Genomic DNA, 22,485 nt, shown 5'->3' on the forward strand with positions numbered 1-22,485 from the left:
GTCCGGGGAGATCAACCACGAAATGTCCTAGCGGTAGCGCCGGAACTAATTTTGCAGGCACGTTTGTTGGTAAGGTACCGAACGTTACGCCTGCAAAACCGGAGCAGAGGGAAAAGTCGGTAACCCGGATAGTGTGGGGTGGGGGAATACAAGGAAATAGGGGAAATTAAACGGCTGGGCAAGCGTTCTGAATATCCGAACGGCGTTGAGCGAAGCTTTTTCCTCATTAGGGGGGGAGGAGGGATTAATTTTCAGAAATGCAGCTTAACGCGCATCAGTTCTCGGCGACGGCAAGCGAGGATTCCCAATAGACCCCCACGTTTCAAAAATTCATTTCTCCCCTTCTACTTGAGATGAAGAAATGAAACCAACGTCATTCAATTGGTCATTAAATTGTGCATTAATGACGGTAGTTTTGCTTCTTAATCCGAGTTAAGAAGGAGGGAATATTTTTGAAAAAGGTAGCTTGACGCACATCAGTTTTCGGCGGCGTCAAGCGAGAATATCAAATAACTCCCCACGATACAAAAATTGATTTCTCCCCCCCTAATTGTGTGCGGGGTAGTAACCGTAATGATCAACTCAAAGGAAAAATAGAGTCTTTCAGTTTGATCCTTCCCTACGGTTGTAAGTCGCAGGTATACACCTTGGTGCGGCAACACTGTCTCCTGCACTACTACTCACCAAAAGTAATTCCCAAGCAGCGATGTTGTTGGTTATGTAAAGGGAAGAAATAATCTCAATCACATAATTTGATGTTCACAAATAATTAGAAAATCTTTAATTATTAGATTAGATTATTTATTCCCTTCACATAAACAAGAACATCGCTGCTGGCGAATTACTTTTGGTGAGTAGTAGTGCAGGAGACAGTGTTGCCGCACCAAGGTGTATACCTGCGACTTATAACCGTAGGGAAGGATCAAACTGGAAGACTCTATTTTTCCTTTGAATTGATCATTACGGTTGCTACTCCGCACACAACTAGAGGGGGAGAAATTAATTTTTGAATCGTGGGGGGTTATTGCGTATTCTCGCTTGCCGCCGCCGAGAACTAACTAATGCGCGTCAAGCTGCCTTTTTCAAAATTAATCCCTCCCCTCCTCATTCGGATTAAGAAACGAAACCATCGTCATTCATCCGAGATTTCATGAGCAATCAAATGCCATTGGTTTCATCGCTTGATCTCACTTAGAGCGGGCAATATTCATTTTTAAAAATTAAAAAATTAGAGCGGGCAATCCATTTTAAAAAATTTACAAATTGATATTGTCCGCTCTAATTGACATCAACGGATGAAACCAACGTCATTCGATTGCTCATTAAATTGTTCATTAATGATGAGCGGTTCGATTCTTAATCCGAATGAGGAGGGGAGGGATTAATTTTGAAAAAGGCAGCTTGACGCGCATTAGTTAGTTCTCGGCGGCGGCAAGCGAGAATACGCAATAACCCCCCACGATTCAAAAATTAATTTCTCCCCCTCTAGTTGTGTGCGGAGTAGCAACCGTAATGATCAATTCAAAGGAAAAATAGAGTCTTCCAGTTTGATCCTTCCCTACGGTTATAAGTCGCAGGTATACACCTTGGTGCGGCAACACTGTCTCCTGCACTACTACTCACCAAAAGTAATTCGCCAGCAGCGATGTTCTTGTTTATGTGAAGGGAATAAATAATCTAATCTAATAATTAAAGATTTTCTAATTATTTGTGAACATCAAATTATGTGATTGAGACTATTTCTTCCCTTTACATAACCAACAACATCGCTGCTTGGGAATTACTTTTGGTGAGTAGTAGTGCAGGAGACAGTGTTGCCGCACCAAGGTGTATACCTGCGACTTACAACCATAGGGAAGGATCAAAGTGGAAGACTCTATTTTTCCTTTGAGTTGATCATTACGGTTACTACCCCGCACACAACTAGGGGGGGTGAAATTAATTTTTGTATCGTGGGAAGTTATTTGATATTCTCGCTTGACGCCGCCTAGAACTGATGCGCGTCAAGCTGCATTTTTGAAAATTAATCCCCTCCCCATAATTCGGATTAAGAAACGAAACCACCATCATTAATGAAGAATTTAATGAGCAATTGAATGACGTTGGTTTCATTTCTTCATCTCAAGTAGAAGGGGAGAAATGAATTTTTGAATCGTGGGAGTCTATTGGGAATTCTCGCTTGCCGTCGCCGGGAACTGATGCGCGTTAAGTTGCATTTCTAAAAATTAATAATAATTAATCCCTGATAATTAATCCCCCCACCCCCCTAATGAGGGAAAAGCTTCGCTCAACGCCGTTCGGATATTCAGATATTCAGCCGTCATAGTTCAGTTCGGATATTCAGCCGTTTAATTTCCCCTATTTCCTTGTATTCCCCCACCCCACACTATCCGGGTTACCGACTTTTCCCTCTGCTCCGGTTTTGCAGGCGTAACGTTCGGTACCTTACCAACAAACGTGCCTGCAAAATTAGTTCCGGCGCTACCGCTAGGACATTTCGTGGTTGATCTCCTAGGACTGGCCCTGCTGATCTCCCCTATGGTCTCTGGGTAGAGGCTCAGTTCTGGGGGTTTGAGTGACGCCAGTTTCTCGACGTTACCGACGTGATTTCACCCCCGAGGAGACGGGGCGCCACGAGTCCTACTGGGGTATCTGCATATCGGCCAAGCGGGGGGCTCCGTTTGTACTTATTCAACTGTACAAATGATCAACTGTAGACAGAAATTTCAGACGGTGAGAGCACCGGTGTGCAGGAATCCAACTGTCGAGACAAAAATGTGGCTGTACATGTGGACCCAGCGCCACATGTACAGCTTACCTTTTTGTCTCGACAGTTGGATCCCTGCACACCGGTGCTCTCAACGTCTGAAAATTCTCTCTACTGTTCATCATTTGTACATTTGTAAAAGTACAAACGGAGCCCCCCCCTCTTTGCATAGCCATGTGATGTCCTGGGGGTAAATAAAATAGATGGCGCTATTGATCGGCCATTTTAATCCGCGAGTATTTGAGTTATTGTTTCAAGATAAAATTTCAATGCCGTTGGAAAATTAAGGACAAACAATGAACAGGGGATGAATAAATTGACTGTCGTGAGAAAAACCGTTGGACGAAAACATAAATCTCAAGTTGTTGAGTTTTAATCTAATTTATTACCCTCAAAACTCTGGATAAAGGGCGTTCTTTGTAAAACTGAAACTTGAAGACAAAAAGTCAAGTCAACGGTTACGGTCCCAAGTCATGAAATTTGAGCACTGCTTATTTTAAAGGTTTTCTGTGTTAGATCTTCGACACATGTGGGATCTATTGTTCATTGTTTGTTGTACAAGGAGAAATCTAAAACCTTCCAAGAGGAGGACTTGCGTGCGCCACTTTTGGGGACTGGTGGGGGTTACTGGACCCAACCCTTAGAAGGTTAAGTTGAGATAAGTTCGTATTAATACAATTTTCCTGCTAGCAGCTTCTCTCCATTAGCCTGTTCAATTAGTTTTCAAGAGCTTAATTAGGATCAGTTATTAGAATAACTTTTGTATAAGGATCCAATTTACGGTTAGTTTTTACCAAATAAAAGTGTTAGTGTGCTCTTCTAAGCAGTTGTGTTATTGATTTATTATTGAATTACCCAACAATTCAATTACCCTCAACCTGGAGAAACAGACTTCGATGGAGTCCTCATTAGAGGTTTAGCGGCTAACGAACCCACATTCGAAGATTGGCGCTAAAAACTACTCACCTGGCGCCACCATTCTCCTAGCTACCTAGGAAGGACATAACAGCCACATCGGATGGGTCTAAAATAGGTACAGCCGCAAAGAATGGTACAGGAAGTGGCGGCCATTTTCCCCAGAAGTTTCGGGGGTAGGGCCATCTAGAATCACTGTAGGGAACTAAAAAAGAGAATTTCTTTACCTGTTGTGAAAATTACCGATCGGAGACAGGAATGCGAATGTCCTCTATCATAATTTTGTTGTAACACAAAATTTTTATGTTTTATAGATGGCGATAGTAATCCAATAATCATCTTTCAACGTTCTGTCAAGGGATGCTCAACCTAAAATACTAACGAGAATGTGCATGGAAACTACATGCCCCGTTTTTTTCAAATAATTAATTAATTGTTAATGAATTAATTTATTGTATCGATGATGGTTATTCACTCTTTGAACTTAATCAGATGTTTTTTTCGCAGTGCTCTATAATATTTCTTATTGTTACGGTTAGTTATATATAATTGGACCAACCTAAATTACCGGTGATGGAATTTAAAATTTAACAAAATAATAAATAAATAGTTGTTCATTCGATTATATATAATTAACCGTAACAATAAGAAATATTATAGAGCCCTGCGAAAAAAATATCTGATTAAGTTCGAAGAGTGAATAACCATCATCGATACAATAAATTAATTCATTAACAATTAATTAATTATTTGAAAAAAACGGGGCATGTAGTTTCCATGCACATTCTCGTTAGTATTTTAGGTTGAGCATCCCTTGACAGAACGTTGAAAGATGATTATTGGATTACTATCGCCATCTATAAAACATAAAAATTTTGTGTTACAACAAAATTATGATAGAGGACATTCGCATTCCTTTCTCCGATCGGTAATTTTCACAACAGGTAAAGAAATTCTCTTTTTTAGTTCCCTACAGTGATTCTAGATGGCCCTACCCCCGAAACTTCTGGGGAAAATGGCCGCCACTTCCTGTACCATTCTTTGCGGCTGTACCACCCCCAGGTAGTTAATTCCACATATGTGAAAATTGATCAGTTTCTCCATTCGGGCCCTTTGAAGGTCCATTGGAAGTCATTGATATTCGGTCAATTTGCTTTGATAGTGAATATTTATTTTTTTATCAATTAAAAACTTTTTCAAGCAAAAGTTAGCATCCCATTTTTTATTTTTCCATTGAAGGTCAAAATTAACCTCGCCATTGGATTGAAAATCCTTTGTAGGTCATAGATAGTCCATTGTTATTAGTCTATCAATGATCATTTATGGGATATTAATTAATTAAAGAATATTATTTTGACGGACGAGTGCGCATGCGCATCAGCACTGCACCGCGTCATATTTTGGCAATAGTAAACAGCTGTGAGCTTCTGCTCCATTTTTTGGACCATTGGCTATGCTTTTAATGTTCGATCGAGTGTTGTGAGCAAATAATCTGCAATAACTACACGTACTCGCTGTCTATGTAGATCCACTTTCTAATGATTTTTATTTTAGTTTGTAGGAAAAAAAGACTGAATAACATATCCCCAGTTGGGGCATTAACGGATTTGGAATGTGCGGTTGATTTTTCCGCCCATCTTTTGTCCTATGACATTCAATAAAATCGAGGGGAATTAAAGGAATTGATACACGATTAGTCTCAGTTAACAATTTACTTACCATGGAGGAGACAATGAAGAAGTATAGACGAGATTTCCTGCAGCAAAGACAAGCATACATCGTTTACAACCCTGGATGAATACTAAAAGTAATTTTCGAATTCCTATTTCAGACGACTGGAACATCATTAAGTCTCCTGTCTTTGGGAAGAAGGTCATATTATCACTTCCTCAGAGGATCCTAAGTGTTGACCTCTCAAGTTATTCTGAATTATTTAAGGGTAACTTTGGAAGTCCAATTTCTAAAAAATTGTCTCTGAAAATCACACTGAAATCACTCAAAATCGCCCAAAACGTAAATACGTGCAAGAGCCTCAGAAAAGTTTCCTGTCGAAGGAGATCGTGTTCAGGTTCATGTGTGGTGACAACAACCCCCAATTTTCATCTCTTCATTGATCTTCCCCAAGGATCTCCACAATCTTCTATTGGTGCCATTCCCAAATCTATCCAACGAGAATTCGATTATCGGTAGGTTGCAATACTCCTATTGTGGATGAAGTGAGAAATAATCGATTTTTAAAAAATTGTCCAACAATATTAGTTGCTGATCGAAATGATTAATATAGACAAACTTTAAAATCATTTATTTCAGCGCATGTTGATCACCCTCAATATACAATAATACTAATAATAATTCGTGGTGTTTATTGAATGATTAACTAACTTTTTTTTATAAATAAAATGTCAACATATTAGCGGGAATAATTGCTTACACTGAAGACAGATACGTTGGATATTGTTGGACATTAGCAAATTGGCTATTATATGATGGCCACTCTACTGCGGTTCAGACTGTATCCGGGTCTGCGAAGATTCAACCAAAAGGTTTTATCTACGTTGTCAGGGAATTGCAGCCTACAAAATAACTTTGATGTAGTTACTTTTGACCTTCAATGGAAAAATAAAAAATGGGGCGCTAACTTTTGCTTGAAAAAATTTTTAATTGATAAAAAAATAAATATTGCCTATCAAAGCAAATTGATCGAATATCAATGGTCTTCAAGGGACCTTCAAAGGGCCCGAATGTAGAAACGCCCGTGCTTTCCTTTCCCCAAATTTTGAGGCACATAATTCAAGAATGTGGTGAAGAAAGTTTCCTGTTATCAATAATTATCTATCCAAATATTCCTAAAATAATTATAAAATAGTTCATGATTAATAGGAATTACCTAGCCTCTTGCGTGAAACAAAAAATCGTTTGGCCGCTTCCTGCGGATAATTAATCTCCACGCTTCAGGCGATTTTAAATCTCTTCAGGTTCACTTCCAAAGTTTATTTTTTTTTGTTTTTGTAAAAAAAATAACTCTAAGAGGACATTACGTATTTACGTTTTGTGCGATTTTGAGTGATTTCAGTATGATTTTCAGAGACAATTTTTTAGAAATTTTACTTCCAAAGTTACCCTCAAATAATTCAGAATAACTTGAGAGGTCAACATTTAGGATCCTCTGAGGAAGTGATAATATGACCTTCTTCCCAAAGACAGGAGGCTTAATGATGTTCCAGTCGTCTGAAATAGGAATTCGAAAATTACTTTTAGTATTCATCCAGGGTTGTAAACGATGTATGCTTGTCTTTGCCGCAGGAAATCTCGTCTATCCTTCTTCATTGTCTCCTCCATGGTAAGTAAATTGTTAACTGAGACTAATCGTGTATCAATTCCTTTAATTCCCCTCGATTTTATTGAATGTCATAGGACAAAAGATGGGCGGAAAAATCAACCGCACATTCCTAATCCGTTAATGCCCCAACTGGGGATATGTTATTCAGTCTTTTTTTCCTACAAACTAAAATAAAAATCATTAGAAAGTGGATCTACATAGACAGCGAGTACGTGTAGTTATTGCAGATTATTTGCTCACAACACTCGATCGAACATTAAAAGCATAGCCAATGGTCCAAAAAATGGAGCAGAAGCTCACAGCGGTTTACTATTGCCAAAATATGACGCGGTGCAGTGCTGATGCGCATGCGCACTCGTCCGTCAAAATAATATTCTTTAATTAATTAATATCCCATAAATGATCATTGATAGACTAATAACAATGGACTATCTATGACCTACAAAGGATTTTCAATCCAATGGCGAGGTTAATTTTGACCTTCAATGGAAAAATAAAAAATGGGGTGCTAACTTTTGCTTGAAAAAGTTTTTAATTGATAAAAAAATAAATATTCACTATCAAAGCAAATTGACCGAATATCAATGGCCTTCAATGGACCTTCAAAGGGCCCGAATGGAGAAACTGATCAATTTTCACATATGTAGAATTAGCTACCTGGGGGTGGCTGTACCTATTTTAGACCCATCCGCCACATCTGTACAGGCGGCGCAGGGTGGGTTAAACAGCGTCGACAAGGAAGAGATTGGTAGTTTTTTCTCTCGACAGTTGAATCCAAAGAGGATAGACCAAAGTAGAGGCTCAGTTCTGGGGGTTTGAGTGACGCCAGTTTCTCCACGTTACCGACGTGATTTCACCCCCGAAGAGACGGGGCGCCACGAGTCCTACTGTGGTATCAGCATATCGGCCAAGCGGGGGGGCTCCGTTCGTACTTGTTCAACTGTACAAATGATCAACTGTACACAGAATTTTCAAACGGTGAGAGCACCGTTTGAAAATTCTAAAATTCTAAAAAGCTAGGCTGTACATGTGGCGCTGGGTCCACATGTACAGCCTAGCTTTTTTTCTCGACAGTTGAATCCCTTCACAGTGGTGCTCTCACCGTCTGAAAATTTTGTGTACAGTTGATCATTTGTATAGTTGAACAAGTACGAACTGAGCCCCCCCGCTTGGCCGATATGCAGATACCCCAGTAGGACTCGTGGCGCCCCGTCTCCTCGGGGGTGAAATCGTGTCGGTAACGTGGAGAAACTGGCGTCAGTCAAACCCCCAGAACTGAGCCTCTACTTTGGTCTATCCTCTTTGGTTGAATCTCTGCACAGTGGTGCTCTCACCGTTTGAATATTCTCTGTACAGTTGATCATTTGTACAGTTGAACAAGTACAAACGGAGCCTCCCCTTGTACAGTTATGCAAGTAAGAACGGAGCCCCCTCTTTTTAGAGATCAGATCTAGCTAAAATCATAGAGTTTCAGAGTTACAGAGTTTTTGTAATTTTGTTAAGGGAATCACTAGTTTACGTGCTCTCTCGTAGCACTTAGTGTTTTCTTCATCAAAGATTAAATAAACCCTCATCCCAATTAACATTGACATTGAGGATTTCTCAGTTGTCATTTGGATTGGACTTTGTTGGATTGCCCATCCGGGCTTCAGCTAGAAAACGTTCCTGCCTCCTTTTACCAATTTGAATAAAGGCGCTGTTTCCTAGTGACATCTGGGAAGACATAAGGGCCGGGTATCTGTAATTAGCGTCCTCTACACGCCACAGTTGGTATTTTCATGCCTACAGGATATTTTGTAAGTAGTGCCCTCCCGGTGCCACATTTTTCACTACACCATAATTAGAAAAATAAACCATTGAACTATAGACGATTGTCTATTGTTATCAGGTGAAACTATTAAAAACGATCAGGTTTTACTATCTGTTTGCTAAACTCATATTGAATTTTTAACTATTCGTTCAATAATAAATGGGAATATTGCGACAAAAAATCACCTGTCGACTATCTACATACGGATGTGCAACACACACAGACACAACCTTCACAACAAACCATACTCGTTGCGTTGGGCAAATGGGGGTTGGCCCGAAGCAGGGTTGGGTAAATCGGTGGGATCTAGGGTTTTTACGTTACACGTATAATACACGTAAATTATGTAAAAAATGTATAAAACGTATAACACGTATTTTACGGTTTATTACATTCGACCGGATTTTGAATGTACGTATTTTACGTAAAAAACGTAAAAAACGTAAAAAACGTATAAAACGTATAAAATGTAAAAAATATGTAAATGGCTGTGGAGGTCGAATGTCATGAGGGTGATAAGACTGATAAGTAAATGGCTAAATTTCATGAGATTCACTAGGGAGTTATTAAATGTTACTAGAGGCGAGCATTAAAAGGATCACAACAATGTTACTTTACGATAGTACTTCTTACCCTTGTGACCTTCATGAAATTTGAATTCTCCTTGTTACCCTCGTTAATTGCCGGATGGTTAACCAATTTTTCATGAAATTTGTGTTAAAAACGAAAGCACTGCTGGGGAAAATGGCCACCAGCAGTGCTGGGGAAAATGGCCGCCACTTCCTGTACCATTATTGGCGGATGTACCTATTCTAGACCCAATACGCTACATTCATAATTTTGTGTATATCAAAGACCCCTCATATATATAATTATATTTCATTTACGAACTATTAATAAAGTGCGTTCCATTAAAATCATGAGTTCTTCCACAATTAACAACGTAAGTAACGAATCACTCTTTTTTGAAATGGTATAATTATTGTTATCGAGCTATTAATGTATATATTTTTCTATATAAGAAGCAGTCATCCGCCGGGTTACTAGGTTCAGGGTTGGCGCTTGACAGTGTGCGGAACGGGGAAATTAAATACCTAGGATGTCGCGAAAAATATGAAATTGACTTTTCATTGAATATTTTAACTCTCATCAGTGCAAAAACATGTAAATTCCATGCGACACGGCGTGACGTATAATACGTATTTTACGTTGTTGTATAAAATGTATTTTACGTTTTATACGTTGTTGTATAAAATGTATTTTACGTTTTATACGTTTGAAAAAGGTGACGTAAAATACATGGTATAATACGTGTAAAATACTATGTATTTTACGTGACGTATTTTACGTGCCCAACCCTGGCCCGAAGTGAGGCTCTAAAAATGGCGACGCTCAACTCTTCCGGTTCAAAACTGTAGCGTTTTTTTACCTCCCCACGAGTTTTCCATTGTTGTCATAATGAGTGTAAATATTTAACCCCCAAAATATAATTGTAGATCGTCCAGTGTAACCATCAAATGCCTCAGTGACACAAATAATATTGTGCTGTGCCTAAATCGAGGAATATATGCTGTGCTACACAGGCCCGGGGGGTATCGGTTCATAACCTCTCAACGCCTGGAGCGTTATTCTGTTTTGTGATTAATCGTCGAAGTGGACGTTATCATTATTTAATCCAAGTACTTTGGACAATGGCAATGAACGAAGATTTCAATTTTTCTGAATTGTGCAGACTGTGTTCATTGAAGAGTAATCATCAATTGCAAATATTCGATAAAGAAGGCGAACAGAGACAACTACTTTTTAAAATACGCTCCTGCCTACCTTCTGTGGTAAGTTTATATAATTAAAATTACACCGTTGTCCTGAACAAATGAACAAAAAAAAAACAATTACAGCACTTAGCTCCCATTGAAATAGCAACAAATAGAAGTTTTACTGATTGTTGTGACACTCAAGACACAAAGACGCCAAAAACAGATGAATAAATCAGTTAAATTTTCTATGGCATCAAAGAACGCCCACAGCTTGTCATCAATAAGTTCGATATAAATAAATGAGTTCATGAACCAATTACGTAAATAATGTGAATAATTCAATGAGAAAAGTTTGCATCCAATTAATAATTTAATTCCAAAGTTTCCTGATTCCCAGATAACTAAAGAAGACGCACTGCCAAAAAACATATGCCAGAAATGTGTTTACAAATTGGACATGTTCTACGAGTTTCGTGTCAGCTGCATGACAACTGAATCCGTATTAAAAAATTACGCCGAGAGTATCAAGCATCTAGCACAAACAGTCAATAACCAGGTGAGATTTTTCTATCCTCTCTTTTAAAAAAAATCATACGTATGATAATATTTTTGTACGTCCATCTGGAAAACATTCGTTTCCCTAAAATTTTCAAAAAAAATATCTCCTTTTCTCTTTTTCACTCCTGAAACCATCAATCCACCCCCTCCCTCTGCTCTCCTCTTTCATTCTGACCTTGCAATCCCTTTAAACCAAAGAAACATGAAAAAGTCTCCACGTGTTTTCCAACTCCCTCAACAAAAAAAGTCATGAACTAATACTAATTAAAACCAGAATATGCTTTCAAATTAAATTAAACGAACATTTACTGTAAATTATAAAAAAATTAAATCTTCACCCCCTGTGCCCCCCGTAATTCCACCCTCACACAGCGCAAAAGCACGAGGGGTGAGAGAATGTGGTGAAGGGGGAAGGGGGGCGGGCATCGTAATCGGTGCGTCAGGACGTTTATTGATCGGCGCGTCGTTTCCCCTGCGTCGTCGCATGCAGAAAGCGAAAGTCAGTGGAGTTCTCCTTTCTTTTTCCAACGTCTAGCCAGCCGGCATCCTCATGCAGTTCACTCGCCCAGACGATTCTCCCTCTCTCTCTCTTTTTCGACGTGAACGTGCTCGTAAGTCTCACAGATACTAATAAGGGTACATGGATGCATCCGAAATCTATCTTGCGTCCTTATTTTGCTGCAATAGACAACCATTGACGCGATCCCTTTTTCGCCCACAGGTGCGCCAGTGACGTTGGAAACAACGACGTTTTTTTTTTCATCTGTTGCTATCTCTCTTGGTTTCGCTCGCCCCAGAGAAAACCAGTTTGAGATTTTTCTTTTTTTTAATAAGACAGATAGGGACGGTTGGTAATAGGGGGTTGAAGGTGAGGAGGAGGAGGGAGTCACTATTTTTGGCGCAACTGAGGGATCTTTCGGGTTGTTTTAGTTGGTGAGGGGATTTCGCATGTTGGGGGTATGGGGAGACGTGTCCAGCGGGGTTGATGGAAATGGCTTCGGCTGATTACATACTCTCCGGGGGGGGGGGGGTGACCAAATTATTTGGGAAATATGTTGCCGTAAGCGTCTCTGTACATTTCTCAGGTGCGTAAAGGCATAAAATATGTATGCGACATATAAAGTGGGACAATTCAAAATTTTCCAGAGAATCAGATGGTCGTGATAATTTCTCAAGTAATTTATATTTCAATTTTCTTTACATTCTAAGAATTTTTCCCAGCAATCTACTGTTATAATATTATCTTTCACTGGTTAAATTTTGCCGTAAGCAATCAAATTTCATAATTAAACTATTTAATCAATCTCCATCAAATAGAATAGATTCCCTCATCGAACGTTTCTTCAGCCCTCAAGAACACTCGGGGTAAAGTGGAACATTCATCACCTCCTGATAACCCCAATATATTTTTATAAACAGAGACAAAATATAAATATCCCCCCCTCCCCGTAACACTGAACAAATCGCAAAATTCATGTGAACGTCATTTGAAAACGATTCAATCCGCACCAAATTCCTTCCCCAATTTTTCCCTCCCTCGTCGAACTTCAAAGGGTCGAAGGGCGCATCTCAATGTCAGTGTCAAGGTCATGGGGCCATCGCTCCATGATGTTTCGACATCTCCAACGACCACAGTCGCTAAAAAATTCGTCACAGTGTCCTCGCATCTCTCAAAATTTCAAATTTCCTGATCATATACCTCCACCTCCTCCCTCCCACTATCCTCCGATCCACGCACCACAATTCCACGGAGCCCACGGCGACATTACCCCAGACGTCGGTGGTTTGTAGTATCGAGGTGAGGTCCATAGTGGCAGGACCTTCACGCGGCCCTCAAGAGTGAGACAACCAGATCTGCCCCCAAATACACCATCACCCTGTCCTCCACTCTCTCACCGTCCATTCCCATATTCCCTCATCTCTCCCTCTCTCTCTCTCTCTGCTTCTCTCCCTCATCACCTTCTCCATCTATTCGTTTTAGTCGTATCTCTTCCTTCTCCCTCTACAGAGAGACCCTCACGTTCGTGTTCCACCGTTTCGGCCAGTCGAAACGCGCCTCTCCGGACTCCGCCACGCTGCATTCCGCGTGTCCTCCTTGTGTATACTGTGTATTTTCGAGTGCACATCCGTGTCACCCGAAAAAGAAAAACTAACACTCGCTCCACTTGAACATCGGTTCGACCACTGGAGTGGATTATCAGTCCCATCCACTGATAATTTCCTAAACTCCAAAACGTTTAGAGTGCCCTCGAGACATTTTGTTTTTCTTTTCCATAAAACACTTGAGTTTCTCTTTTTTTACGCTCGTTTTGTGCTCCCCTTTGTCCCACGTTTCGCTGTATCACCCATTCCGCGCACCACCGGGGAACATCGACTCTCTTTATTACTCATTTCAACATTTTTTTGTCATTCACTCCTGAACCACAAAAATTTTCTCAAATTCACCAATTCTTCTGAAGTATCACCAATTTTCATCCTCACAAAATTAGACATTATCATTCCAGAAATATCCTTTCACTCAGCTCCGTTTACATTTTCAACTTGTGAATTTGTGCAAAATGTAAGGATAATATTGAATGTGTGAGAATAATCGTGCGACCCATACACACTGGAATCCAGACAGCATTGATCGAAGGCCAAGTATGTTGTTTTATTTGTATCCCAGGGACACTTGTACCCCATGAAATTGTACATAATAGTAAGTGGCTCGAATGTTTAAAAAATCGTTTGCCTCTTGTTGGAGACGCCGATAGTTTTTTTATGATCCCCTTTTTTTTGTTGTCCCTCTGCCACCACCTTCTGCCTACCCGTTCTCTTCCACCTACCTCCCCCTCCTCCCACCTACCTCCCCCTTCCACCCATCACCCCCTCCTCCCCTTGAGACGACCATTTCCGGCCGGCTTGATTCGAGACATCGATCGCCCGTAGTCACTTTCGCAGACTCTCAACACTGCGGGGCTTTTGTGCAAAACAGGGCGAGAGGGAAATTGAGGGGGGACAAAGGGGGTGGGATGAAAAGGGGAGAAGGTACTGCTGCAAGTGATCCCCTTAATGGGACATAAAATACCTTTTGGTGTCACGCGTGATACAATTCTATTGTCTAAAATATTTATATGTAATTTTAATGATAAATTATCAATTATTGTTTTGCAATAGTCTTATCGATATTTATGATTAATTAACGGGGATGTAAACATGATTTGTGATATCGTCATTGGTGACGCAGGCAGTGATGATTAGTTGTGAATAGGCATTAGTGATTTTGATGAATGTGAATTTTACTGGATTGCTTTGTTGTTTGGTAGAGTGAGAAGGACAAGATGTCGAGCAGTGGACAACAGCAGCAGCAGCAGCGGTCTGCGTACGTGGAGGCACATGCAGTGGCGCATGCGGCAGTTCAGCAGCACATGGCACAGCAAGCTGCCCAGGCGAGACTTGCCGGCCCTGGACCACCTTCAGCACCGCCGCCTAATCCAACGTTTACTCTGCCTGATGATGGCCTGGGGTATGATGACGGGGTCAGGGTACTGCGGTCTATTGGAACATGGTAATGATTTGAGGGGGTTACGGGCTGGCTGTGTGTGGGGGTGGGGGAAGAAGGAGGTGGTTCTTTGGGGTTGATTGAGAACAGTTTTGACTGCAGTTAATCGGAGCGCTTGAATGTTCAGTTACTAAAAGGAATTTAAATGGATATTTTAAAAATATGAGGAAATTGTGATTTTTCATTTAACTTGTAGTCTGATTTTTTCCTTACACAATTCAGTTGATAAAGTTGATGAGATAGATAGCTAAACGCTCAAATCCTACGAGGATTCTTCTATTCATCTTGAAAGTTTAATAAAACTAATATTCAGTGAACATTGACATTTCCATAAGAACTCAAGTTTTCCGTAGACTCGCGAACTCAGTTAAATATTTTCTCGAATTTCCAACGTTTTCAAGAACTTAATGAATGCCCTTACGAAAAAATATTTATTAATTCCAATTTATAATGACGTTAATATCAATTTCTACATTTTTTATTGATATCGATTTCTTTTATTGGAGTTATTTATCTGGAAGAAAAATAATAGATAGTGTATATATGGAGGCAAAGAACAGATATGTGTTTTGCATTATCGTGTGATTATTTCAATGACGAATTAAATGAGAATTCTTGAAGGAAACAAAGATATTGTATTTTCTCTCAGGGCACGAAGTTCAAGGGAAAATGGCGAGAGACCTTTAACGTGCCGTTTTGACAGCTATATCTTGTATTTCGAATTACTAATATTAGAAACAGTTACGTAATAAGAATCTCATCTCGATTTTTTTTCACTTTCCTTCTCGAACAAGAAGAGTTTGAAATAGAAATGTCTTCGATTTTCTCTCTGAACTTTTAACATATACTCCCAATGTCCGCATTCCAAATATAATCAAAATATGACCGAGGATTCAGTCCGAATCCAATTTCATTATTCATTGTCAAATTATTCTGAGTGAACGTCGTTTTCCAGTGAGGACGTAGTTGCCTCCTGTCTCTCGAGACAGAGGTTTTTTTAATTACTACTTCCATTTTTATGTGGCTATTTCTACTACAAGGCCACACTTTTTAAAGCAGTGGAATGAATAAAGACTAAGTAATAGTTAAACCTAATGGTAATGGTTTTACTCTTTCTAATTGAGCACTTGTACCAAATACCGACCTAAAATATCGCTTCAATACTTTTGGTATTATTTACTTTTTATCCTCGTAAAATACTCACAACAGTGCTGATTCAACAATTCACAAAAGTTATAGCTTACTTAATTTATTCCACCTTTAAAGCTATTTTTTTTAATTCGATTGATGTAGACCTGATCTCATTAGATATATTTTCCAGGTCTCCTGATTATTCAGCAGCTATGGCACGACCCGGTGGTGTGATGCCAGTATTTCCTGGTACAACTGAACAACAATTTCCAAACAATCGTCCCCCAACGATAAATCAGCCTTTACGAACAACAAATAACACAAACTCTCGGCCAGGATCTGTATCAAAAGCAACAAATACTGGTGAACCAACGACAAAGGCCTTTGCTTGTACAGTTTGTGGTAAGGGTCTGGCACGCAAAGATAAACTTGTCATACACATGCGTATACACACTGGAGAAAAGCCGTACTCGTGTGAAGTATGTGGAAAGGCATTTGCACGGAGGGACAAATTAGTCATTCACATGAACAAACTGCGGCATAGACCTGGGGTAACACCACTATCAACACCCTCAGCCACTAGTAATGATCAGGTTAATCAACAACAACAGCAACAACAGTCTCAACCACCCCAACCACCTCAACAGCCGAGACAAGAGGTTCATCTTAAGTTGAAGGAGGAACCTGTTAGTTGGACCTGCGAACTCTGTGGACGGGTACTACTCACTAGAGAGGAATGGGCTCTTCACGCAAAGTAAATATTCCACTATTTGCTTTAATTTTTTGAAATGATAATTCAATTGATTGATTTGATAAATTCAGAAATTTTTTAAACGTTTTTTTTTAAGAACTCTTTTCGATTAATAATTAAGGAAATGGTGAAAGATTTGAAATTCCGTCTTGTACTCTCGAGTTGTTACATTGTACCGCCTTCCCGATCTCCATAACACCAGACCCAGCATCCTGAAGGCTGTAATGGAGAGGGGGAAAAGCGCATTATCTTACCTGTAGATGCAGACCCCATTTAATAACCCTGGTGCTTTGTTCCCAAGAGAAATAATAAAGGGAACTTTCTGATCATGTACAATAGCAGTTTAAAGACTTTACAGTAACAACAAAAACTTAATTTACCTAATACATTGGAAACTTGTCTTGATTGCCAATTTTTTCGTCTTTGTAGTTTTTCGTTAAAAATATTAAAAACCTGACAACATTCATTCGAGAAGTTATACATCAAAAACATCAATTAGATATGTAAATTGTTGATCGAAAACTGCAACATTGATTTATTTATTTGCTTATTTGTCATCCGTTAGCAAATATAAAATTTTGGATTTTCCAAACACAATAATTCAGAATAAAAATTAATGTCTTAATATTAATGTTTCCAGATCTCACTTGGTGGAATCACCAGGACCCCCTCAGCATGCAGCAGCCTATTTTCCTGGTTCTGTACCACCTCCCCAGCCATATGCATCAGAAAGACACTTTTGCCTAATGTGTCGCACTGATTTCACCGACAAAGCTGAATTCATGTTCCACGTACGTTCACACTTCGATGTACCTCAGAGTCAGCAGGGACCTCAGCACTCAAAGCAGGATCCAGCAACAGCTGAATTAATTGCCCGAGGGCTCGTAGATCCCTCGGGTCTGTGTAGCTAGAATTTTCCTTACTATCATCATCTGCCATCGATTCGTGTCTTACCATAATACAAGTAGAATATACTTTCTACTCAGGATGATGAATATTAAACACGACAATTCAATTTTGCATTGCAATATGCTGCACTTTGTGATCGATCTTAAGACAATGACTTACGGGTAAATGGATACACAGTGCTGGCACAATGTTCACGGGAGAACAAGTATAAGTTGTAACTGATAAAACCAGTGAATAAGGTGCACAAGGTGGTTGTACTGTGCATCTCTTGTCTCAAATCGAAAGTTATTGAATGAACAAATTTTAGATACTCTCTTGACAATAAATAATGACATTCCTGCAGTGTCAAATCAGTATCTAATGATTGTATTAAATAGAATAGATAGACTAACGTTCCTAACGATAAATAAGCTTCTCTCACTCAATTGATTTGTGCGATGGTCGTTCAGTCTTGGAGAATGTGAGAGCGAATGCAATTGGCTTGACATCGCTTACTTCCTCCTGTCTTCGTAAGTTAAGAAAAAAAAATCAAGAGATTAAGAGTAAGAAAAAAAAACATTTTAAAAATTGACAAAAAAATATTTAGCTGTAAGGTTTAACGCTAATTGATAATGTAAGAGCTACTGGTGCCTCCTGAGTTCCGTAAATTTTAGTTGGGTTGGCCAAATTGAAAGGACTGAATAAGATTAGAATTTTAAGTTTCTTACATTCGTTTTTAATCATCGAAAACATTTGATTCTGGCGTGAGTTTCATTTGAACTTAAAATCTGATATTGAGGGGATCATCTCGTGTATATAAAATTTCACATAATAGTAATCTCTGTTAGGATCTAAAAATAATATTTTTGATAAGAATTGAGAGTTTTTTTCGCTTTATTTTGGTTAGCAAGAGGATAAAAATGAGATTTTTCGGATGATTTACGGGAAATTTATGGACATGAGAAAGGAAAATTTGACGTTTGGATGTGCAATCAAATAAATTTTTCGCTGCATTCTCAACTCCTTGGAAACAAGAAAGGAAAAGGGCGAAATTATTTAGACGCATAGTGCCTTCTCTTCTACAAATATTTATAAATCATGATTTGTATTTTTTTTGTGTCCCCGATAGATTTTACGTTACTCAGCGAACTCGGGAGGCACAGACGGCACAAATTACCAGTAAGATAGCTTCTAAGTTCAACATTTGTTTTTTTATAGTTCTTTTATATTGATTTTTTTTATTTGTTGAGCTTGTGATCCACAGCTGTAACAAAATACCACTGTTTATTTCAAATTAGTGATGATACTTTTTATACTGTTAATATCAAGTATTCCGAGTCAGTATGTTACTGCCGTAATCATGAACAAAAATTATGAACATTAAACAAAATCTGTATACTCAACCTATACCTTTATAAATAAAGATAATAGTAAAATGTACGGATAGTCCAGTAATTTGATTTGCAATTTCATGAGCAATATTAGTAATAGGTTAAAAAATATATCCACAGAATAGTTCGTACAGTCAAGTAAAAATTTATAAATATTTTTCAATACAACTGGCAAAAAAACATTCCAACAGATTTCCTTGAAGGGAGTTTCACAAACGATTCCCTTTCAAGTTTAGAAAGTGCTAGATTTTTTTTATTAAATATTTTCGCTCGGTCAAAACGATATTTTACGGAAGAAAGTATAAATCCTTTTGTTTTTACGTTCAAGACAAAAATATTTTCAACGTTATTGTTGTATCTAGATAATCCCAACACAACAATTTTATTCAAGTGCCAACTCTCCTCAATTTCAAATGTAACCATAGAGGATATGCAATAGTTTTAAATCCAACTGTTGCATCACTGAGGTGAGATTCAAAGGTTGCGAGATGAAAGTAAAGGTGCACTACGATTCAACCAGAAAATATTCAACATAACAGGAAGTATTTATTGTATTCCAGGGTGGAGTTAATCAATCATTCAATCTCCACATGCTTGAAATAATTATGATAATAATTTCATTGTTAACTATCCTGAATTATTTATGCAAGAGTGAAAATTTTATGAATCAATTACTAGTAAAATTTATTTAAGGCCAAGGTGGACGAGAAATTGCTTGGATTTTATTGAAAGAAAATGTGCGATACACTCGCACGAAGGCCAATAATCTAATCTTTCGATCGTGACTTTAATTAGAATTTTATTTAGCTTATGCTCACAGAAGGATTCTCGACTCAATAAATCGCTCAACTTAATTACTGTATTTATCGTAAAGATATTTAACACGATGATGAGACGATTAATTCTTGGTGAATGAGTAAGCGAAACCATCGGGAGTTCTCGTGAAGTCCAATTTACCTGGTGGGTAGAATCTCCGAGGAGATGGTGTGGTGATTTCGTTGTATTGGTGTCGAGGGCTTTGATTCAGAGGTGAACTGTAGGAATATTCGAAAGAGTCTGGTTTGACTCGCGGTTCAGGTCTGTACTGAGACTCAGGTCTGTACTGAGGTTCAGGCCTGTACTGAGACTCAGGTCTGTACTGAGGTTCAGGCCTGTACTGAGGTATCGGTCTGTACTGGGGCTCAGGTTGATGCTCAGGAAATTGAATTCTAGGACGAAACACTGGCTCTGGCTGGTGTGGCCGATCGTATCTTTGTTCGTAGTCTTGACGGAAGAAGGATGGAGGTGGTGGCGTTGGCCGCGGTTGATAGACCTGCGGCGGAGGTTGATATTGAGGATGTGCTCGCGTTGGCGGGTGGTAGTCCGGGGGATTGTACTCCGGCAGCGGCTCGTATTCCGGTTGGGGAGGAATTTGCGGGGGTGTTTTCGGAATCCCATCACCTGTTGCCTGTTTTACAAAAGTACTTTATCAATTATAAGTGCATTCAGCCTATTCATTCCGATTGAATGACTAATATGAGTTGAAATTCCAGTTCGCTAGCCGCACCTTTATTTTCTCGATTTTTTCACTTCATTAATAATCATTGTCATAATATTTAATTGAATAGGAAATGTAAAAATCAATTGGAAAGAAGACCTGTGCTATATCTCTTCGCCCCAAAGACGATTTCCCCGATTCGATCCCTTAAAATAATATTGAAAATCATTTCAGTTCCTCTTGCATCTACTGTAATAACTGATTCAAAAAAATCCTGTCACGTCACACAATATATTAAAATTATTGCACGTAAAATTATCTAGATAATTCCTAACACCCTAATGTGAAAAATGGCAATGACCTTTAGTTCATCACGAACCTGGAATCCATTTTTCCCAGCAGTATACGTGACAGTCCTTCGCACCCCGTTAGGATCGACGTATGAATACGACCCTCTTCGATCTCCATTAGCATCGCTCTCCTCCTTGAACTCTACCCCATCCTCCTGCTTGTAAGAAGCCCCGAAGGTGCCATCCCCCGAGAGATATCTGGTGTCCGATAGAATTGCAGCCTCGTGAGAGCGTTGAGCACTTGATAAAGCCGCCAGAGACAATGAAATCTGAAAGACAAGATCATCACTCTCACTTGTCACACAAATCAGGGCATCATCGAGGATTTATACTACTCAACTTACAATTACAAATAGCATTTTGACGATCCCGAGCTCGGGATAGTGTACGACTAAGTGGAATCGAATGGATGAGTGGAGCATTTTATAGTCGCGGAACAGAGTTCTCGATTTTCTCAGGATCTTTAATGCTGGGGGCCAAGGGGCCTTGGATATATTGCACAGCCCCCGCGCTCACGATTCACTCACGGAATCTCGAAGGATTGCTTGTACGCCTTCCTGTTCTTCACGATGGTGACTATGACCACGCCTTGGAGCTGATAATAGGTGTTTGGGACAGGGTGATTTTGAAATTTATGGGCAGGAGAGTGACGGTTGGAATGGAGGAATTACAATGATGTTGGACTCCTACGTTCAGGACTTGTAGGTCAAAGCCTCAGGCAAAAATTAGGTCTTGGATCGAGTCAGTGAGTTGATGGGTTTTTCGATTGGGTGCGTACCTTTTAGATGGAGAACTGTTTAGATCTGCATGATTTTTCCAGTGCTCCGTCATGATAAAATAATTTTTTTCGTGGCAAGAATATTTATTAATCACAAGAATATTTATTTCCCATTAGTATGTGTTATGGAACTATTTAGATGAAATTTTGTTTTGTGAATTTCTCAGGACAATGACAAAACCTTAAATGGTGGTAGAAAGTGTTTACAATATCCTCAAACCTAATAATCAAAATAGAGATTAAAAAATTTTTTGAGCCCACAGAATTGACTTTGCCTTTTTGAGGACGATTTGGCCAAGAGAGGGAGAAGAAAAAATTTTCCCTTCTTCCCCTTTTGTCCTCGTATGGAAATGCTTTCTATTTCTCTAGGGAGATACAGGAAGGATTTCAATTGCCAGATCTCTCATTTCAGAAATCTAGAATACCATCGAATGGTATTTCTCCTTGGACAATGGTTTACCTTCCGTTGATTGTGAAGGAGTTTCTCTCACCAATTCGATCCAAATAATTATTCAGGACGTTCAGGACATTCAATCCTCCCTCTCTGATTCATCAAATTGATCACTATTTCCCTTCAAGAATATTGAACTATCGTATAAACCCTATGGTACAATGAAAACTTTAACGGGTCCTCTCATGCAAATTACTTCATGACATAATAACCATGAAATTATAAATTAACGTTTTTTCCAGGAAGCGGCTATAATTTTCCTACCGGATTTGGAGGGATAAGTGATCAATTACCCACTTTAACTGATTCTTGTAACAAATAACCAAGAACCAGAGAAATTGGATGGATTTACCCGATACTCTGTAAGTAAATTGCAGGAATAAAGAAAACATTGTTCTATAATGATCATATTTTCATTATTCGAATGTAAATTCCCAATACAAATTACATGCGGTGATTACTCTAAGCGCTGTTATTGCTTCGTTCAGTTTTATTTGTACCGATTTTCCGCTGGTAGTGCACTTCCGAAATGGATTCTAAATTACTCGTGACTGACACACGTCCTGGACATATCACAGCG

At 39.1% G+C, this 22,485-nt stretch overlaps 3 protein-coding genes and 2 long non-coding RNA genes across 8 annotated transcripts in view; 2 read left to right on the forward strand and 3 right to left on the reverse strand.

Moving 5' to 3' along the window:
* LOC135161581 (uncharacterized) overlaps positions 1 to 7,710 on the reverse strand; it is a 28,912-nt gene extending 21,202 nt beyond the window's left edge. The window contains exon 1 of the long non-coding RNA XR_010298826.1: positions 7,696 to 7,710. This is a non-coding gene — a long non-coding RNA (uncharacterized LOC135161581). The remainder of the gene's footprint in view (positions 1 to 7,695) is intronic.
* Positions 4,931 to 6,514, forward strand: LOC135161206 (uncharacterized). The gene is made up of 3 exons (XM_064118578.1): positions 4,931 to 5,161; positions 5,237 to 5,868; positions 6,097 to 6,514. The coding sequence occupies exons 2-3, from the start codon at positions 5,477 to 5,479 to the stop codon at positions 6,116 to 6,118; spliced, it is 414 nt and encodes a 137-aa protein (XP_063974648.1). The 5' UTR covers positions 4,931 to 5,161; positions 5,237 to 5,476; the 3' UTR covers positions 6,119 to 6,514.
* On the reverse strand, positions 5,910 to 7,363 carry LOC135161207 (uncharacterized). The gene is made up of 3 exons (XR_010298720.1): positions 7,263 to 7,363; positions 6,570 to 7,187; positions 5,910 to 6,255 (listed from the first exon to the last, which is right to left on the reverse strand). It is a non-coding gene; the product is annotated as an uncharacterized LOC135161207 (long non-coding RNA).
* Positions 7,711 to 10,177: 2,467 nt separating the features above from the next.
* On the forward strand, positions 10,178 to 18,898 carry LOC135161973 (zinc finger protein 865). Of its 3 annotated transcripts, XM_064120017.1 has the most exons (6): positions 10,526 to 10,664; positions 10,731 to 10,909; positions 10,987 to 11,145; positions 14,453 to 14,694; positions 16,010 to 16,573; positions 17,211 to 18,898. In XM_064120017.1, exons 3-6 carry the CDS (start codon positions 11,047 to 11,049, stop codon positions 17,479 to 17,481), a joined length of 1,176 nt encoding a protein of 391 aa, XP_063976087.1. In that variant the 5' UTR covers positions 10,526 to 10,664; positions 10,731 to 10,909; positions 10,987 to 11,046; the 3' UTR covers positions 17,482 to 18,898. The 3 variants fall into 3 exon arrangements, with proteins under 3 accessions (XP_063976085.1, XP_063976086.1, XP_063976087.1); XM_064120015.1 differs by lacking the exon at positions 10,731 to 10,909 and having other exon boundaries at positions 10,178 to 10,664; positions 10,972 to 11,145; XM_064120016.1 differs by lacking the exon at positions 10,731 to 10,909 and having other exon boundaries at positions 10,179 to 10,664.
* LOC135161974 (uncharacterized) lies at positions 18,662 to 21,448 on the reverse strand. Of its 2 annotated transcripts, none has more exons than XM_064120018.1 (3): positions 21,021 to 21,448; positions 20,688 to 20,945; positions 18,662 to 20,296 (listed from the first exon to the last, which is right to left on the reverse strand). In XM_064120018.1, exons 1-3 carry the CDS (start codon positions 21,096 to 21,098, stop codon positions 19,748 to 19,750), a joined length of 885 nt encoding a protein of 294 aa, XP_063976088.1. In that variant the 5' UTR covers positions 21,099 to 21,448; the 3' UTR covers positions 18,662 to 19,747. The 2 variants fall into 2 exon arrangements, with proteins under 2 accessions (XP_063976088.1, XP_063976089.1); XM_064120019.1 differs by having other exon boundaries at positions 20,706 to 20,945; positions 21,021 to 21,418.
* Between the last annotated feature and the right edge of the window lie 1,037 nt (positions 21,449 to 22,485).

This window comes from Diachasmimorpha longicaudata, chromosome 4 (genome assembly GCF_034640455.1).
Source record: "Diachasmimorpha longicaudata isolate KC_UGA_2023 chromosome 4, iyDiaLong2, whole genome shotgun sequence".
Taxonomy (NCBI): domain Eukaryota; kingdom Metazoa; phylum Arthropoda; class Insecta; order Hymenoptera; family Braconidae; genus Diachasmimorpha; species Diachasmimorpha longicaudata.

Bases quoted from the DNA above. Each gene is read 5' to 3' on its own strand.
- LOC135161206 (XM_064118578.1), top strand. From the start codon at position 5,477: ATGAATACTAAAAGTAATTTTCGAATTCCTATTTCAGACGACTGGAAC. The intron at 5,869-6,096 runs GTAGGTTGCAAT...TCAACATATTAG, and splicing joins CAACGAGAATTCGATTATCG to CGGGAATAATTGCTTACACT.
- LOC135161973 (XM_064120015.1), top strand. From the start codon at position 10,524: ATGGCAATGAACGAAGATTTCAATTTTTCTGAATTGTGCAGACTGTGT. The intron at 10,665-10,971 runs GTAAGTTTATAT...TTAATTCCAAAG, and splicing joins GCTCCTGCCTACCTTCTGTG to TTTCCTGATTCCCAGATAAC. The intron at 11,146-14,452 runs GTGAGATTTTTC...GTTGTTTGGTAG, and splicing joins CACAAACAGTCAATAACCAG to AGTGAGAAGGACAAGATGTC.
- LOC135161974 (XM_064120018.1), bottom strand. From the start codon at position 21,098: ATGCTCCACTCATCCATTCGATTCCACTTAGTCGTACACTATCCCGAG. The intron at 20,946-21,020 runs GTAAGTTGAGTA...CTTGTCTTTCAG, and splicing joins TCAAAATGCTATTTGTAATT to ATTTCATTGTCTCTGGCGGC. The intron at 20,297-20,687 runs GTCATTGCCATT...TTTGTAAAACAG, and splicing joins AGGTTCGTGATGAACTAAAG to GCAACAGGTGATGGGATTCC.